At 36.4% G+C, this 16,395-nt stretch overlaps 2 protein-coding genes across 2 annotated transcripts in view; one reads left to right on the top strand and one right to left on the bottom strand.

The window, feature by feature from the left end:
• GALNT5 (polypeptide N-acetylgalactosaminyltransferase 5) overlaps positions 1-8,834 on the top strand; it is a 46,690-nt gene extending 37,856 nt beyond the window's left edge. The window contains exon 10 of the mRNA XM_036884241.2: positions 3,062-8,834. Within this exon, the coding sequence (XP_036740136.2) occupies positions 3,062-3,202 (141 nt within the window). The 3' untranslated portion in view covers positions 3,203-8,834. The remainder of the gene's footprint in view (positions 1-3,061) is intronic.
• A 103-nt stretch (positions 8,835-8,937) lies between these two features.
• ERMN (ermin) lies at positions 8,938-16,067 on the bottom strand. Its single transcript, XM_036884240.2, has 3 exons — positions 15,587-16,067; positions 14,852-14,944; positions 8,938-12,035 (listed from the first exon to the last, which is right to left on the bottom strand). The coding sequence occupies exons 1-3, from the start codon at positions 15,825-15,827 to the stop codon at positions 11,515-11,517; spliced, it is 855 nt and encodes a 284-aa protein (XP_036740135.2). The 5' UTR covers positions 15,828-16,067; the 3' UTR covers positions 8,938-11,514.
• Positions 16,068-16,395: the final 328 nt, after the last annotated feature.

The following is a 16,395-nucleotide window of genomic DNA, read 5'->3' as shown; positions in this document are numbered from 1 at the left end:
CAAAGATGGAGTGAGATTATATTCTGATAACTTCCCAAAGAAGGGAGATTTTCAGGCAGGCTTCCTGCAAGTTCCCAGATGATGGGAATTTGCAGGCCCAAATCTGAGCTCTCAGCAGCCCCTCCCTACTTATCAGGAGTAAAACGAAGACTTGGAAATAGAATGAAATAGCAAAAAGACAAAACACAGTAAGTTGAACAGTGAGAAAGCTTTATTTAAAGGTACACACTTTATTTAAAAGTACAAAAGAGAGAAAAAGTGTGGGCATCCTCAGAGAGGAGGCACACTAAAACACTGGGATTTATGTCTTTTAAGAATTTTTCAAAGGGCCAGTGGATATAGACTTGTAAATGGTCTCAAAATGCTTATCTCCAGTGAGAGACATTACCCTCTTTATTATCAGTCCTCCAGGTAATTCCACAAAATTAACTTGACACAGAAATTGGTCACTTCCTCACCAGGATAGCACCTTCCCTCTGGGAACATATCAATCAAGACCACCCACCCTGCCCCCAAAGTGGATGGAGTTATTGTCCATTTGCTACAGAATATGTTAGGAATCTTACTTCCTAATATCTTGTTTTTAAAATGGAATCTTAGCTTTTAGATATAATCCTTCCTGTTCTTACTATACTGTTTTTGTCTCAGCATTTTTCATCATAGGCAGGAAAAGTTAGCTATGACGCTTGTCCCAGGTCCCTGGCCTACACCAATGGGAGTATTGACACCCATGCTACAAAACAAGGCAGTTTTTCCAGAGTTCTGGCTATTACTACTTACCAGAACACCCCTGCTCTTCTCTATTCATTCTCAAAGTCCTGTCATCTTTTCCCAATTCTATGTTAATAGGACACAAATTTATAAGCCTTATTCTAGAACCTTGAAATGGCAAGAATGATTTGGGGCCAACCTTCTCAAATTTTCTATCTTGAACAAGTAGCCACAAAATCCACTGAGTGCTGTGAATATTTGAAGACCATCACTTTGCTCAGGGCTGTCTTCAAAGTAAACACACCTTTTTCATGGGATTGCTTCCATTCCTTTTGATGTCACAGCCAGGGACTATTTCCTTTATGAAACTTTTCTCCTGGCTTAGGGTTAAAATCAGGCACGCACGGAATAACACATTCTCTAATCTTCCTCTCCTTCAATCCTCTCTATTACATTTCAATGCCTCAGGGACATTTTTTTTTTCTCTTCAGTGATAATGATTATTATTGCGTTATTCAGAAAAATTAGAAATTACTAGTATGTAAGCTGCTAATTTTATGTTGCAGAGTCTTGGAAAAATCCATAAACATCACTGAATAAAGTATATCTGACTTTTATTTCCTTAACATCAAAGGAAGGTTGTGATGGGGAGGGAGGGAGAAAGAGAGAGAGAAAGAGAAGAACAAGAACATATTCCTCATCTCCAGGAGTGAATCCGTTAGCAGAAGAAATTTCAGACTGGTGAGAAAATATTTAGGAATAAACAGTCCTTAAATCACACAGGGCTTATTTACAAACTGGTTTGGCCCCATTAAGAACTGAAGCCTTCATTAGCTGTTTTTTTATCGGCCCAATCTTAGTCCCCCTAAATGGCAAGCCTATTTGTGAAGAAGGTAATTTAATTAAGATGCAAACATTAGAAAGCTGTTTCCCTACCTTGTTTGTGTCTAAGACTTTGTAATATGTTATATAGCTATTTTCTGCCTTGGGTTCCTTCTTTTCCATGCTGCTAAATGTCATGGTGATGAATATCTTAACAATTGTGTTTCTTCTTTTTTCAGTATTTTGGTTGTTTTCATACTATACCTCCTAAGTCCCCCAAGACACGTAAGTCTTAAAAATAAAAAGAGAGAAATGCAGAATGAACTATGACTAACAGGAGCATGTCTCTCCTTTTAGAAAGCATCAGGTTGAGTTTCACAGAAGGAGGAAGGGTAGTAGTGAGTTTGACACTGGATACCAATGAACTAGTGAAATTATGCATTTTTAAACCTGTATTTAACAAATGTTTTGTAGGCCAGCCCTTCCCAAATGCTATGGATTATGACATAATCCACCTAAAAGGAAATTATCTCACAGGGGGCTTTTAGGACTTTGGGGCATGGGATGCCCCTCCATCACTGGTTTCTTCAGGTGTCTTTAGGTTGGGGACAAGTTATTTAGTTACCTCTTCATAGTACACCAGCAGAAAATTGTAGATGATCCAGAATGATTTTGCTCAAGAATAATTCTTTTACAAAAGGAGATACTCTTTGAGCATACTCAAGTATCACATTTCCAAAGTCCTACAAGGATGACAATAGTCTTGTAGGAATAGGAACATCTTTAAAATTTATTATAAAATCACTCCTGTTTGATGATTTTTAAAGTATTTCAAAATAATATACATACATGTGTGTGTGTGTATAATTAAAATTATCTTTGTCATAGTCATAGAATTTGGAGAGAATTTATAGGTAAAAATTATTATAGAGTTATGAGCAAACTCTAAGTTGGTTATCTACCATTTCTAGGATACTCAATAAATATTAAGCAAAAATAGAACCCTCTGAAATACCTTTGATTTTTTTCTAATTACATGTGGATTTTCTGGACATTATGCATTATGTACTATCAGAATTATGGCAGGGAACTCATAAATCAATACATCATTACTGATAGTTTGTGTTCCAAGTTTGCATTCTCATTAAGGTATGGACTTAATTAAGAAGTGAACTAACTCACTTTTTGTGCTGGTGTGTGTTTTTGCTTTACCACCATCTGTCAAATATAGAAAATGCCTTCTGGACTTCTTTTAAATAATAGTTATCAGCTATATCATCAGAAAATTCATCTTTTACTTCCTGAGGAATTAGAAGTCTTGTAACTTGGAGAAGTGTAAGAACTTAGTTTGAGATAGATACAAACTCAATACAGTCCAAAGCCTATGCTTGTGTGACTGATTTAGTTCAGGAGAATTCCTAAATAATCAGAAATATAATTAATTTTTTCTTTAATTGGTTTTCATTTCTTTACATCTCAGCTGTCAAATTCATTCTGTGGCTCATTCCCAGATGCCTTTTCTTTCCAGGTGAATCACATTGTTTTTGGAAACTATCATCAGTTGTTATGCCTGGAAGGACATTTTTCTAGGAAGACCCTGAAAGTTGCTGCTTGTGACCCACAGAAACAATATCAAAAGTGGAAATTTGAAAAATATTATGAAGACTGAAGAGCAACTGATATTTTTATCTTGCAAACCCATTAGACACTGAAAATGGCAGTGAACTTGGTGACTGTTTTTCTCCATGGTAGTTTACATTTTCAAAATTTATAGCATTTGAATGGAAGCTTTAAAAAACCCACAGTATTTGAGATACCAAAAGTTAACTCAGGGAAACAGTCCAACTTTGGATCAGAGTCCTTTTTCAACACCAGGTGACCTTTCGAATTGCTTGCTTCCTGCCCTGCTGCCTGTGCTGAAACTCGGCCTTCAAATTTCCCTGTGCAATCAAACAGGTACCAGGAAATGAAGACCAAGTACTTGGGGAAGCACGATCGTGATGACTGGATTTGATAATAATCAGATCTTTTGGCCTGTAAGTAGATACAATCAATGAGAACCTGGTCCTTTATATGCTATTTTTTTCATCAGAAGATAATTAGTTAGGTTCTTATGGATAAAAAAACCTCAGAAACACCGAGCTACCACTTTGATGAAATTCCTCCTGACTACATGCATGTTCACCTGACAGTTTGGAAGAGAACTGATGCAATACTCCTTGATGGCAGGGTTTTGATGTAGATGATTACATCATGTTTTTTCCCAGTCTGAATCAGTGTAAAAATTTTCAAGTGAGCAAGCACTTACTCAATTCTAGATATGGACATTGTTTCAGCTCATTTTGTGCTTTTAAAACTACACTTTAAAAGAAAACAGTCATATTAGTAACTTCCTAGACTTATGTGGATATTTTTTTAAAAAAAGGATATACAAAGAAAGGGTCTGGATCACAGCACACTGCAGTAAGCAAAAATACATTTAATAGTTGAACACACTCTAATGCAGGACCAGTTAGGAAGAGATGAAACAAAGCAGAAAAAGAACACTGAAAAAATATTAAGGTTCTTTTTTATAAATGATTTAAAAGCATTCATAGGGTTAAGGTATGCTAAAAAAGAAAAGGCTTTAAAAGATTTCAAGGTAAAAATAAAATGAAGGCAACATAATGAAAGGGGAAGAGAATGAGGTAAGCAACCCCAAGAAGAGAATTTAGAAAAAATGAGACTCAGCCAGAAAAGAAAGGCAATCTTGATCTGTTTGGTGGAAAGGGAAAGAATAAAGGCCTAGATATGGACCTGTTGATAACAGTAATAAATTTGGATTGAAGTCCAATATTTCTTGTATCTAAAATGAACTTCTAATGTTAGTCATGCCAGTACGGGTATACCAGGAGAGATCTTAGAAATCCTAATATGCTTTACATTCATTTTGGTAAGAAAGTTGATGCTCAGAAGACACATTACCTGTCTAGACATTTCATGCCAGTTAGTGAGAGAATGAGGATTAGAATTTGAATCTCTACAGACGGACTATTCTACTGCCCCGGGCCACTGGACTAAACAAATCTGTTCCACAGAATTCTTAAGAAAAGGATACATAAACCTTTTCGCAAGGGGTGGATCTCTGGAGAATAGCCATGCTATATGCTTGTTAATATTTTAAAAAAAACTTTTTGCTGATGGTAAAACTGGGCATCTTTAATTCTGACTACCTATTAAAAATGTAATTTTAACTCCCAATTAATTACACAAAAGCAGAGTAGTAACTTATGATTGGAAGGAGAAGCAGTTTTGCATATTTGCATCATTTTAAAGATGTTTTATTTGAATAATTGACATGGCAGATGAGATAAGAAATGACTAGAAAATTAGACAATTACCTCCAAAACAGAGCCATACAAGGGATAAAGCACTAACTGAATGGCTGACCAAACTGCATGCATGGGGTGCCTCATGCACTTCTTCATGTCCCTGAGAAATGTTGAAAGTTTTCCTCCACCAATCTAAAAACTCTCTTTTTATTCAAAAATACTTTCCACCAAAAACCTCAACTCTGTTCAGAAAAAGATGAATTATGTTTTGGATTCTCTTACCTTCAGGCATACCAGCAGAAGAAATGTAAATGTTTCTCTCAGAAACCTTCTACGGTATATTCAGTGTATGCTTTTCCTGACTTCTCCTGAACATACTTAACCATGAAACTATCCTGAAATCTATATTGTCAATATAACAAAGGATTGTTTTCATACATCATATTTTTGGTTTTGGTAGAATTTTAAACACAGCTTTGCCATGTACTTGCTCAATTGCTACAGTGCGAGGAATTAATCACTAGTTAAGAATTTTATAGGCCTAACCTGAATAGTATCGACTAATCATGAAATCTACTACCAATATTTTTTAAGCCTTGCCCTCTAAATATCCTTTGCAGAGGACTGTAATAAGGGTATACATGCTACTAGGTCTCCTGCTACTTCTAATGAGAAACCCTTGGATGGGACACATTAGGATCCAAATCAGCCCTGAATTCTTCAAAGGGGGCTATGTTACTGGGGACTTAAGCTTTCCCTGGATTGGCTTGAATTATTACCTTTTCTGAGAAAAACCTCTATGCATCTTGTTACCTTAAACACAGTATAGTCTTGGTAATATTTTGTAGGACTTATTTGATTGAAAACTCACTCACCAAAACATCTGAGTGTTTCTGAGCCTTTAAGTTTGAACAATTTCTTTCTTTTTTTCAAGCTACCCAGAACTTCCACCCCACCCTCTCCAAAGAGTGATACAGCTGGTGTTGGTACAACTGTGTTTTATCACCAGTGTCAGATCTGCTCAGTTCTGCTTGCTGATATTCGATCAGCTGTCAATCACAGGCCAAAAACCACCATGTACCATGATCACAATGTATTCTTAGCTTCTCCAAAACTAATTTGGAAATATTCTCTTGGATATTAAAACACCTTGCTTCTAGGATCCCCTTAGGGATCGTAGAGGGGCAAAGATGGTGCATTGGAATTCAGTTTCCCCAGTCAACCTTGATTTCATGAATGGCTTAGCATAATTTTCGAGGGGTTCTCATGTAAGAGAATGGGGTTGAGTCTGACCAAATACTGTCATCTTTATTTGTTCTAACATGTTTAACTTCCATATTCAAACACAGGAAAGAAATTATGCCTCAGATGAAAGCCCCAATATCTTGGATAAAATCAAGGAAATTACAAGTAATACAGGGAAAAGGGAAGGGAATGAATTGTCTTTGAGTACCTACAACTGAGTGACGTGTGTCTTATTCAACTCATCATTTAGACGAGGAGGGTGGGTGCCAGGGTTGGCTTAAAGTCATCCCACAGGTACGAGGTCAAATCTGTTTTCTTTTTACCTGGCTGAAAAGGAGTCTCTTTCCCTGCATCATGCTGCTACAGCTCAAGTTGGCTCGGTTAAAATTCCTTGGCAGTGTGGAGTCAAACCCCTTAGGTCTCTCTCTTGAATGTTGTATAGACAAGACATAGAGGCTGAATCCCTCTGTGTTAAACAGCCAAAGTGTAAGCTGAACAATAGCTGTCCCCACATGCTTTGCAGTTTCTATCTCTTTGACTTTATGCAGGACATATATCTTTTCCATTTCCTAGAACCTGGAAAATAAGATGGGAAAGTGGACATAGAGAAATTGCTTCTCCATGAATAATAGTACCAACTCTTCTTTCCCAACCATTAATCAAAGCTGACAGATTGCTCAATTTGAACAGAGGAGGGAAGTGAAAAATGGAAGAATCCTTTAATTTAAAAAACAAACTAAGACTTGTACCTTTCACTTCATTGTACAGATTGTTGCCAGAGTGCTTTTGCAACAAACTTTGTATAAGTTAACTCACCAATTGCTACAATGCCCTGAAATGAGAAAAGGAACACTAATCAAAGTTAGTGTACAAAATGCTTATTTTTGCCAATCATTCATTCCAAGGACAGGTTTGAATAAGTCATGAGTAAGTATTATATACTCCTGGTAATGTTAAATGATTGGTATTTCAGGTGTTGATGGTGCCCTTGTCTGAAAGAAAGAAAAGATGTACCATCACACTTAGCAGATTTAATGCTTCTGCGAATTAGTTAACCCCTCCAATGGGTCAACTAATAGCATTAACTCCAGTTAGGGTCTACTTTGAAAGTTTATATGAATCTCTACTTTGCAAAACACACATGAAAATTCTCATTTTTCTACAAATAGAGAAACTTCTAATATACTGAGTTCCTAATGATGATAGTTGCCATCAAATAAGTATCAAATAATTTCTGTGAAAACCAGAGGCTTTCTATTTTATTACTGAATGATAGGTATCTCTCAGTTCAAGAATATTGGTCATAAATGTCTGTATAAATAAAGCTTATATTAGATGTTAAAACTAAACTTTTTGACAGCATAGATTGTCTTTACTTGACCTTCAAAACATATTGATCTTTATAAATATATATGTATATATACATGTATATATTTTGTGCTTTGAACTGGGAAAAAGTAAAACCAAGAATTTCTGTTAACAAGAAAAGAAAATTAAGAAATGTTTTTAGATGTTTTTAGATATTTTAGATATTTTTAGCTCTCTTTTAATTACATAGCTTTGTCTACACCTAGCCTTCTGGATAAGAGTATCTCAGGTGGACTTTTACTCTGGTTACTGTTTTCCATACTTGAAAGGGGTAACCAAACTCTAATCAGATTTTTGTTAGCCGGTTTAGGATTATGCACATGCCTTAATTCTTCTTCAAACAAGTTCCCAAACATTGTAAGCTTTATATATTGGCAGTAAGAGGTGCATATGAAAGCAAAGGAAGGCAAAAATCCAATTAGTGAATCTTGTTATTGATGACCTGAAGACATCTGTGAATGGAGGAACTCAAAACTATGGAGTATAAAGGAATTTGGAATTCATTTGAACATTTTTAAGTACCCAATTTTTCTGTCTGGCCAACTGAAGTTATTATAAAGGAGGAATCAAATACAAAATTTTATTTCCAGGTAAAAATTCAAATTATTTTCCAAATTCATTTGCAACACTCTCCCAAGCGGGCAGTTAATTACTAGAAACCATCATTTGATGTTGTAGTTTGTCATGTATCTGAGTGATTTCTGCTGCTCCCTACCTGTGCCATTGTGTTTAGGTTGATTCGGTGGCCTAGTCACCTGTGCTCTTCATGAGCTGTCTACACATTTTCATATTCATATTTATTATGTCACTGTCTGATATTTTAATATTGGCAAATGTTTGCTATAACTTTCAACATTACTTTTTTATAGCCTTCTTGTTTTTACAGAGCAATGGAAGTTCAGGCTATGAAGGCAATGCTTGCCTTTCTCATATGGTCAAATATATTTCTTCTTTATGATACTCTGGTGCTCCATCTTTTTCCATAATTCTCTATTATTACTTATTTTAAATGTTTTTTCCTATCAGTTTGAAAAACTTAAATGTCCAATCTCCATTTGAATATGTGCCAAAAATACTATCCCATGTAAATATACAGAAACAATTACAATAAAAGTGTCAGAATAGTTTAAATGTATTACCTTGATGACTACAAAGATATATATAGATATATATATATAGATATATATATATTGTTCAAGTTATTGGACTTAAGATGTATCTGAAGCAATAGCTCAGTTCCTGTAGCAAAAACAGAAAATTTTCATGAATGTTACATATCTACCCACCAGAGGTTATTTTTGCAATTTCATATACAATCATTTCAAGACCTTTTTGAAATAAATAATGCAAACGAATTAAAATAAGGTATTCTCTTGATTTCTGAAGCAGCATTTATTGATGGTCTTAAATGCGGCTGATAGCAAGGGTTTTTTCTAAATTTTAAAAGGCAAGCTAGGGAAAACAAAGTCTAAACACCAAAAACAAGGACACAAACTTTTATTGACAGCAAGCCACAAAGACCAGTTCTTTACTTAAATTGTTAACAGATAGACTGATAGATAATAAATAGGCTCTGACATAGTCTGTGTCTTCAAAGGTAGCATTATATGAAAGGTCAATTTGTATGGACAGAGAAATAGAGCTGTTATTAATTCCTATTTACCCAGCAACCAAGGAATTAAGTCGTGTAAGAAATACCAGTATTTGAACAATAAATCAATTCTCTCTTGTACCAAGTACCAGGGTCCTTACAGCCCTGAACCTTGAATCATCAAAGTCGTAAGCCAATTTGTGTTCAGGTGTGTGCCATATACGTTTCAAATAAGATAAATACCCCTCAGGTAATCTGAAACAGACCTTTGTCTCTCCTAGTTTACAAAGAATCCAACAGCCACTAATCATTATCACATTACCTGTAGTCACTTAACTCTATGGTTTTAGTGTGAGATGGCAGCATAGGACAATGGACACCAACGTCAAAGAACAGTTGCAGTGTTTTCTTGGGACTATCTTGCCTCATCCATGAGCATTAAGCATTTACTCATTGACATATGCTGAGAAAGTCTCTGTTCACAGATTCTTTCAAGGTTGGTTAATTATCTGGTAAGAACACAAAACTAAAAAGGCTATAGTTACTGTATGTTAGTGCCCCTAAAAACTAGTTGGTTGGTCATGTCACATGGCTATAGACCACCCACCTTACTCAGGTTCCACAGCAATTCATCACCTCTGCTGGAATAATTCAAAACACAGGCTTTTTGATGATAGGTTAACAATAGGGTCCTTTTCCACAATGGACAATGCAATACTGTGCTTTGACATTAAGTAGAAAATTGTAGAGATCATCAGTAACCCAGAAAATAAAACAGGTTGTCCAGGTGGAAACATTTTGAGGATCCAAAAAAGTGGGAAATTGTCCCAATGCATTAATCTTTACATCAATGCATTAATAAAGACCTGATTTCCGTGGCTTTCTTCTGAAAAGTTGCATTGTCAAGAGTGAAATCTATAGGTTCTGTAAATTAAGGGTGACATATAACATGGTCATATGGCCAGGTTGCCAAGTATCTGTTTGAAAGAATAAAAGGAGCACTTCAATCTTGAACTCAAAATTGAGTCTTGTAAACACTAAATAATAGTATAAGATATTAAGGAAATATATTATATGACCAAGAAGAATTAAAGAAATTTCCATTAGAATGTGTGGGATTTGTTACACATAAATAAGCAATAATCTGAGAAGGTTTTTCACAAAATGAAAAAGAAATAAACAAAGGGTTGAATAGTACAATGAAGACTGTATTACATTCAGACAATAAGGAATTGTCTTTTATTTTCAGGGCAAAAACATATCTTTATCTGTGGTGACAGAAAGTTCAGGGTAATATATATGGAAGCATGAAATGAAAATTTATGGAACTGTCTAAGAATATAAATACATATTCTCCCTTTTCATAAATATTCAGTATATTATTTGTCACATTGGTTTGAGTGAAACAATTTTAATCATCTTGATTTGGGCTGAGGTCCAATAAATTATATATTCCCATCTATCAGAGCTTTCTCACTAAAAATACATGCACACATTCTACTTTGAAAATATTCTAAGATAATTATTTCCATTTTCATAGTAACTAGTACAGTTATGACTAGAGTTGTCTCAGGTTTCTAAGGAAAGAAAATTATTCTGAGAAACTGTTAATAAGAGAAAGTGTGGTAATAGGGTATTTTCTTAAAATTGTGCTAAAGCTGTCATTTTCACCTTTAATGAGTTTAGCTGTGGAAGACAAGATTTTATTTTCCATCACAGAAATAAACTATCTGCTATAACTCTTTAGTCTATTGCCCACCAGTCTTCTAGCCCCTCCCAGTATCAACCTCACAATGGATTTAATTCATCTTGAGAGCATAAAGCCAACATTTAGTAAACAGAATTTTCCCTATTGACAGTTACTCAGCTCCTCTAGTGAGAAAATTCAATGAATGGTAACACCTAGGAAGGGGGCCTATACAGAATTTTCACTCTGCAGAAGCTGTGGAAAACCACTTACATCCTTTTGGAAGATAATAGGAAAGGCCGAATATTTTGGAAAGTATGTTGCCAGAGTCTATAAAACCATGTTTAAAAGAAAGAAAAGTTCAATGCCAGACTTTCTGTCACCCTCAGTGTACAAGAAAAAAAGACACCTAAAGAAATACAGGGCATTTCTAATAGTCCTCTTTCGTTTGATGACTATACTTCCCCGCATTGCTACTTTTCAAGCCAAATCATGCCAGATTCTCCAGGGGTGCCTGCTGTTTGGGCTCATTTCCCAAGGCTATATTAGTGAAGTTTTAAAAAGCAAATGCCCAAGAATGCATCTAAAGCTTTTTGATCTGGGGCTACCAGACTGAATTTTGTCTAAGGTTATTTTGACATTATTCTACAGTGACACAGAGATTAAGCTTCCACATCTTTAAAAGGGACGACTCAAATGAGGCACACAAAGATGCACCTCAGGAAAAAAGAATTAGCTTTTGCTTTAGTGAGCATGAGAACTTCTCAGTTCCGGTTAGTTTATAAATGCATCAGAGACTCGAATTCATCGATTCTTTGCTTGGTGTTCCCCTTCCTGATTTTCCGGTAGGATATTGTATTGTATCTTGAATAAGCATTTCTGGAGATATCATTCTTCTTCCCAAAGGCTGGCTGCTCATCAGGTGTCACAGGTTGGGAACTGGGGCTGCTCAGTGGAGAGTCCTCACTGGCATCATCTTCTCTTAATTGAGAACCCTCTTCAATTTTTTTCTTAAATTCTATTTCTCGAACTTCATCTTCATCATCGTTGCAATCATCTTCATCACCATCATTATTAATTTCTTCATCCCACGTCTCTTGCTCCTCATCATGTTTAGAATGCAACACATCGACGTGGCTAGGTTTCCGAAACCCCAACCATTCAATTTCAGTTGCCTGGTGAGCTTTGTTCTTCCTGTCCTCATCTTCTCTCTCTCCTAGAGGTTGTTCAGCAACCCTTTCCTTTTGCTTACTTATTTCCTGATTACTGCTGCTCAGAGGAATCTTCTCCCAATGATGCCCTGTAGCAAAATCAGTTAGTATTGAGATGGGCAGAGGTTCCAAAATGCCGAGCTGTTATTCTCCAAATTATTTTCCGGACAGTCATTTCACCACATATGTTTTATAGGATATTCTGTGGGTGACCAATAGGACTTATACAATAAAATAGGCCACACCATCAAATTAGTTTAGAAAATACTGGATTAAACACAGGTAAGTAAGCTTCGTCAGAATGTATCCAAGCCTTTAACATGTTAATGAACATTGTAAATCTCCAAGGTTTGGCAACCAAACCTCATTTGGCAATGAAACATTTTTTTGTGTGGACTACAGATCTCGCAAGACTGGTATGCCCTGAGACACACTATTAAAAATCCTGTCATGACTGAATACGTGAATACATAAACTAAAACATTTAGACCAGCTGTTCTACACACACACACACACACTTAAGGAAAATTAGAAATGTATTTCACAAGGAAAAAAAGGCTTTCTTCCAATAGTTAAAAACAATGACTGCCCATGTCTGGGCATGGCCAAAGCAACGCATTCAGTGTTTGCCACCATGCTGCTCAGAGTTCTCCTAAAGCACCAGGTGTAGGAGGAACAGGGGGCCACGGATGGTCAGGAGTCATGTGCTGGGCTAACTGAGGCACGGAGCCCACGGAAGCACACACAGTAGAGTCTGATCTGCCATTGATTTCTACATAGCGCAGATTTAAAACTCAGTTGGAAATCATATCTACATAACACTAGCTTAGGCTATCATTTTAGGCATATCCTTAATGACAACTAATTAACTCGAGTTGTTTGGTACTGTGTAATTTTTAAACCGATTAATTCATCACCAATTTTACTTTTCGAATAGTAGGTCATATCAGCATATCTTTAACAATAAGAGAGTAGAGGTTGTTCTCTGGTTGTTTATCCCTAAAGGAATCATGGGAAAGCTTCAGTCTGTGGTATGCACGACTCAGAAATACTGCCTGGGCTGTATTCCTGGTCAGGCCTGGCCTCACTCTTCCCTTTCAACACCATAAAGGTCTTTAAATAAAGTGAGAGGGCAGCGTTCTCCTGTGCCCTTCCCCTCCAAGGCAATTTTCTTTTACTGAAAGATGTTCACAAGTCCATTTCCATTCAATATTTCTCATTACCTTTTCATTTTTTTCCCCAGTTATAGGAACCAGATTGTAAAGTTACAAAAAATAAATAGAATTGAAGATGGATTACCACTCCTAACTAGTTGCACACAGCTCCTATCAGGTTGTTGGTGCTCAGTCAATGTTCTTTACATTTATAAATGAATATGCATTAGAATGTTTGCTATAATCTTAAGCTCTCTTTATATATATGTTTTTGTTTTGACAAGAACCAAACAAACTGAACTTTTTGCTCATATTCATGACGGAGGCATGGAGTTGTCATGCCTAACATTACTTCTTGAATTTAAATCATAGTTTTTCCTCAATATTTAGCATTTTCTTATTTTTCAACACAGGGTAATTCTCTTTGGAGACTTTATACCTGTTTGCCATTGTGAAAATAAAAGGCACCAAAATGTGCACCTCTAACCTACGGGAAAAAAAGTTCTACCAAACACAAAAGGATTCATGCAGGGAAAAATTCCCTCCAAAACCATCTACTCGAAAAATCCAGACTTCTTTCATTCTCTATTTGATATAAATGAAAGATCCTAGAAAGCTGTTGTCTCTTGCGTACTTGTTTGATCAGAAATTTGAAAGGGGCTCTAGATGGAAGACTGAGATACTGCCTCTGAGAGCAGAAGCAGCAGAATGATTAGGGTAAAGAGGTATCTGGTTCATTTCATAGGGGTTTAAGTTTATAAATTACCTGTAATAATGTAAGAGCTTGACAATGGTGGTTGCTTCTCCCTTAAGCATCTACGCAGTGGACCACTGCATGTGGTCAGCAGACAATCTGAGAGGAGTCCAGAAAAGTGGACAAACTCAGGGAACCACCAGTTACATTGATGTCTTCCTTGGCATCTACTACTTTTTGTGACGTTCTAATATTTCACAGAATAATATCTTCCAGATTTTGTCTGTTAACGTCCTAACTAAGCTAAACTGCTTAGGTGTAACAAGCTGGCTTCAATTTTGAGAAAAGATGTTTTTGGCTGCAAGAGAGGGCATGAATGACAGATTTTTATCCTGAATTTTTTCTAGAAATTGTTTGAATGTAGGTGTCTCCTGAGAAGAGAGGTCTAAAGAATTTTTTGTCTGTTAGTCTTGTGAGTTCATTTGAAGCATAATCACTTAAAAGTAGGTGTTCTTTTTTTTCTCCCATTTTCTGAAAGAATGCAATTAAAATTAACTTCATCACTTGGGAGATTTTTTTTGACAGGATTGAGGTGACCATTTTGTGCTTACATCTAAAGACTAGAATTTTTCTCTAGATAAATACATTTGTAAGATTATTTTAAACAGTTTGTCAGTGGTAAACTTTTAGGATAAAACCATTTTTGAAATATTTACCTTACACGAAGTGCCTAATATAGATTTGGGGATACTAAATCAAAAAGAAAAGTTGACTTAATGGACTAACTTATTAAGAGACAGATATCATATCATCAGGTCAAAGTGTGCCAATCAGTTATACCAATCCCTGCATTCCCAGCCTTGGAGCTTCTGGAATACTTTCTAAGGTGGAACCCGTAGATAATCAAGACTCCCCTTATCAGCCTGTAGCAGCTTTGGCTTTTGAAGGCATTGCCAGGATTGCTTTTTCAACACCACACTCACACAACATCCCATGCAAACTTGTCATCCATATGCAGTCAAACAATTTCTGTGCACAAAACAGAAGTTCCTCTTACCTTCTCTGAATGACATTTCATCAACACTTGTTTCTTGGAGACAAAGATCTGTGATAGCCTTATGAACAATAAAGAGATTATCTTCTGGTTTTTCTGGGAGGAAAACAACCACAAGATTAACATTGTAATATTTACGTAGTTCAAGTTTAAATAAATTATCAATTTAGACTCTAGGTAGTTTCTTTGATTTTTAATTATGAGCATTAAAAATAACTATCACTCTGCTAATGTTTTTTCATTTTTCTTTTATTTATAGACATAGTGACAACCTTTCCTTTACTTTAAGATATAGAAACATGGATCAGACAATTTCAGGTATACTTAGAAGGAAAACTTGAAATTCTGAACTTCCTTTGCTCAAATAATAAGGGAGATGTGCATAATAATAATAAATAACAGTAGTTAACATTTAATCAGCACTTAGTAATCCTTGCAACAACCCTGCAAATGTCAGTACTATTATTCTGCCTTCTTGCACTGAGTAAACCAAGGCTCCAGGAGACTGGGAAAGTTGTCTAGGGTCACAGAGCTATCAAATCAGTATGCCTGGATTTGACACGATTCAGAGGCTTAGTCCTGATGCCATGCAGCCCCGGTAGAATCAGGAGCCGGGTTTGCACAGGGACTGGGGTGGGAGGATGTGCAGCTCATTCCTGTCGTAGCACTTGATTAAAAGAATCTTGAATGAGTTTACAAATCAAATCAAACAAATTGAAGAGAAGGAAAATGCCTTACCTTTTAGAATCTTCTCATCTGTAGACCAGTTGAGAACCACCTTGCTTTGTAATTTTTCACTTTCTTCCTGATATCCTTCTGTGGGAAAATCTTCAAGACTAGGTGCCACCCTGTAGTATGGTGGGGTGCCACCCGCATCGCTGGCTTCTTCATTTGGTTTAGCGACTGGTTGTTGACCATTTTCAGGCGGTGAGTCCCCGTTACACTCAGCCCGACTGAACGTCCCTGGCACATCTGTCATGATGTCCAGGTGGGTCTGACTTGGAGAGAGAGCTCTGGGGAACCTGTGGGAGCAGATCCTTGGTAAGACAAGGTTCTCTTGCCTTCAAGTCCTACTGTTCCAACTCCTGCTCTAAGAATACAAATTATTTACTTTCATACATAATAACAAGCTTCTTTTCCTGAAGGCATCCAGAGAGAGTTTAGGAAAAAAGCAATAGGATTTGTCAGATTTGCCACCAGCCCATGAGCAAGAATCTGGCCAATCACGACCTTCTTTGTTGCTTAGCCATCCCACTTGAAGAATTAATGGCAGCCTTTTGATTTACGTAAACAAACAATCTGAGGCAGTCAGGCTTTTGTGCTGGCATGTAGAGGGGGACTTTCGGCTTGTCAGTCCCCCTCTGGGAACAGAGATTTCTGTCCCTTTTCATAATAGCCCTTTGTCATTTTCCTTGTAACAGGAGCCACAATTGTTCCACAGCTTTAATCCAGAGAGAATGACCACCTTGAGGCATATTAGTTCTGTGTAACCAGCTTAACATTTCCAAACAGATTTTGTTCAAATAAAACCTCAGCTATTTTGTAGG

The sequence above is a fragment of the Manis pentadactyla genome, chromosome 8, assembly GCF_030020395.1.
Source record: "Manis pentadactyla isolate mManPen7 chromosome 8, mManPen7.hap1, whole genome shotgun sequence".
Taxonomy (NCBI): Eukaryota; Metazoa; Chordata; class Mammalia; order Pholidota; family Manidae; genus Manis; species Manis pentadactyla.
This window is presented reverse-complemented; position numbering and strand designations above follow the sequence as displayed.

What these genes read in the sequence shown, in the direction of transcription:
- ERMN (XM_036884240.2), bottom strand. Translation starts at nt 15,827, where the DNA reads ATGACAGATGTGCCAGGGACGTTCAGTCGGGCTGAGTGTAACGGGGAC. An exon ending in AGATGAGAAGATTCTAAAAG is followed by an intron (nt 14,945 to 15,586) that starts GTAAGGCATTTT and finishes TTTTCCTCCCAG; the next exon opens with AAAAACCAGAAGATAATCTC. An exon ending in TGAAATGTCATTCAGAGAAG is followed by an intron (nt 12,036 to 14,851) that starts GTAAGAGGAACT and finishes ATTTTGCTACAG; the next exon opens with GGCATCATTGGGAGAAGATT.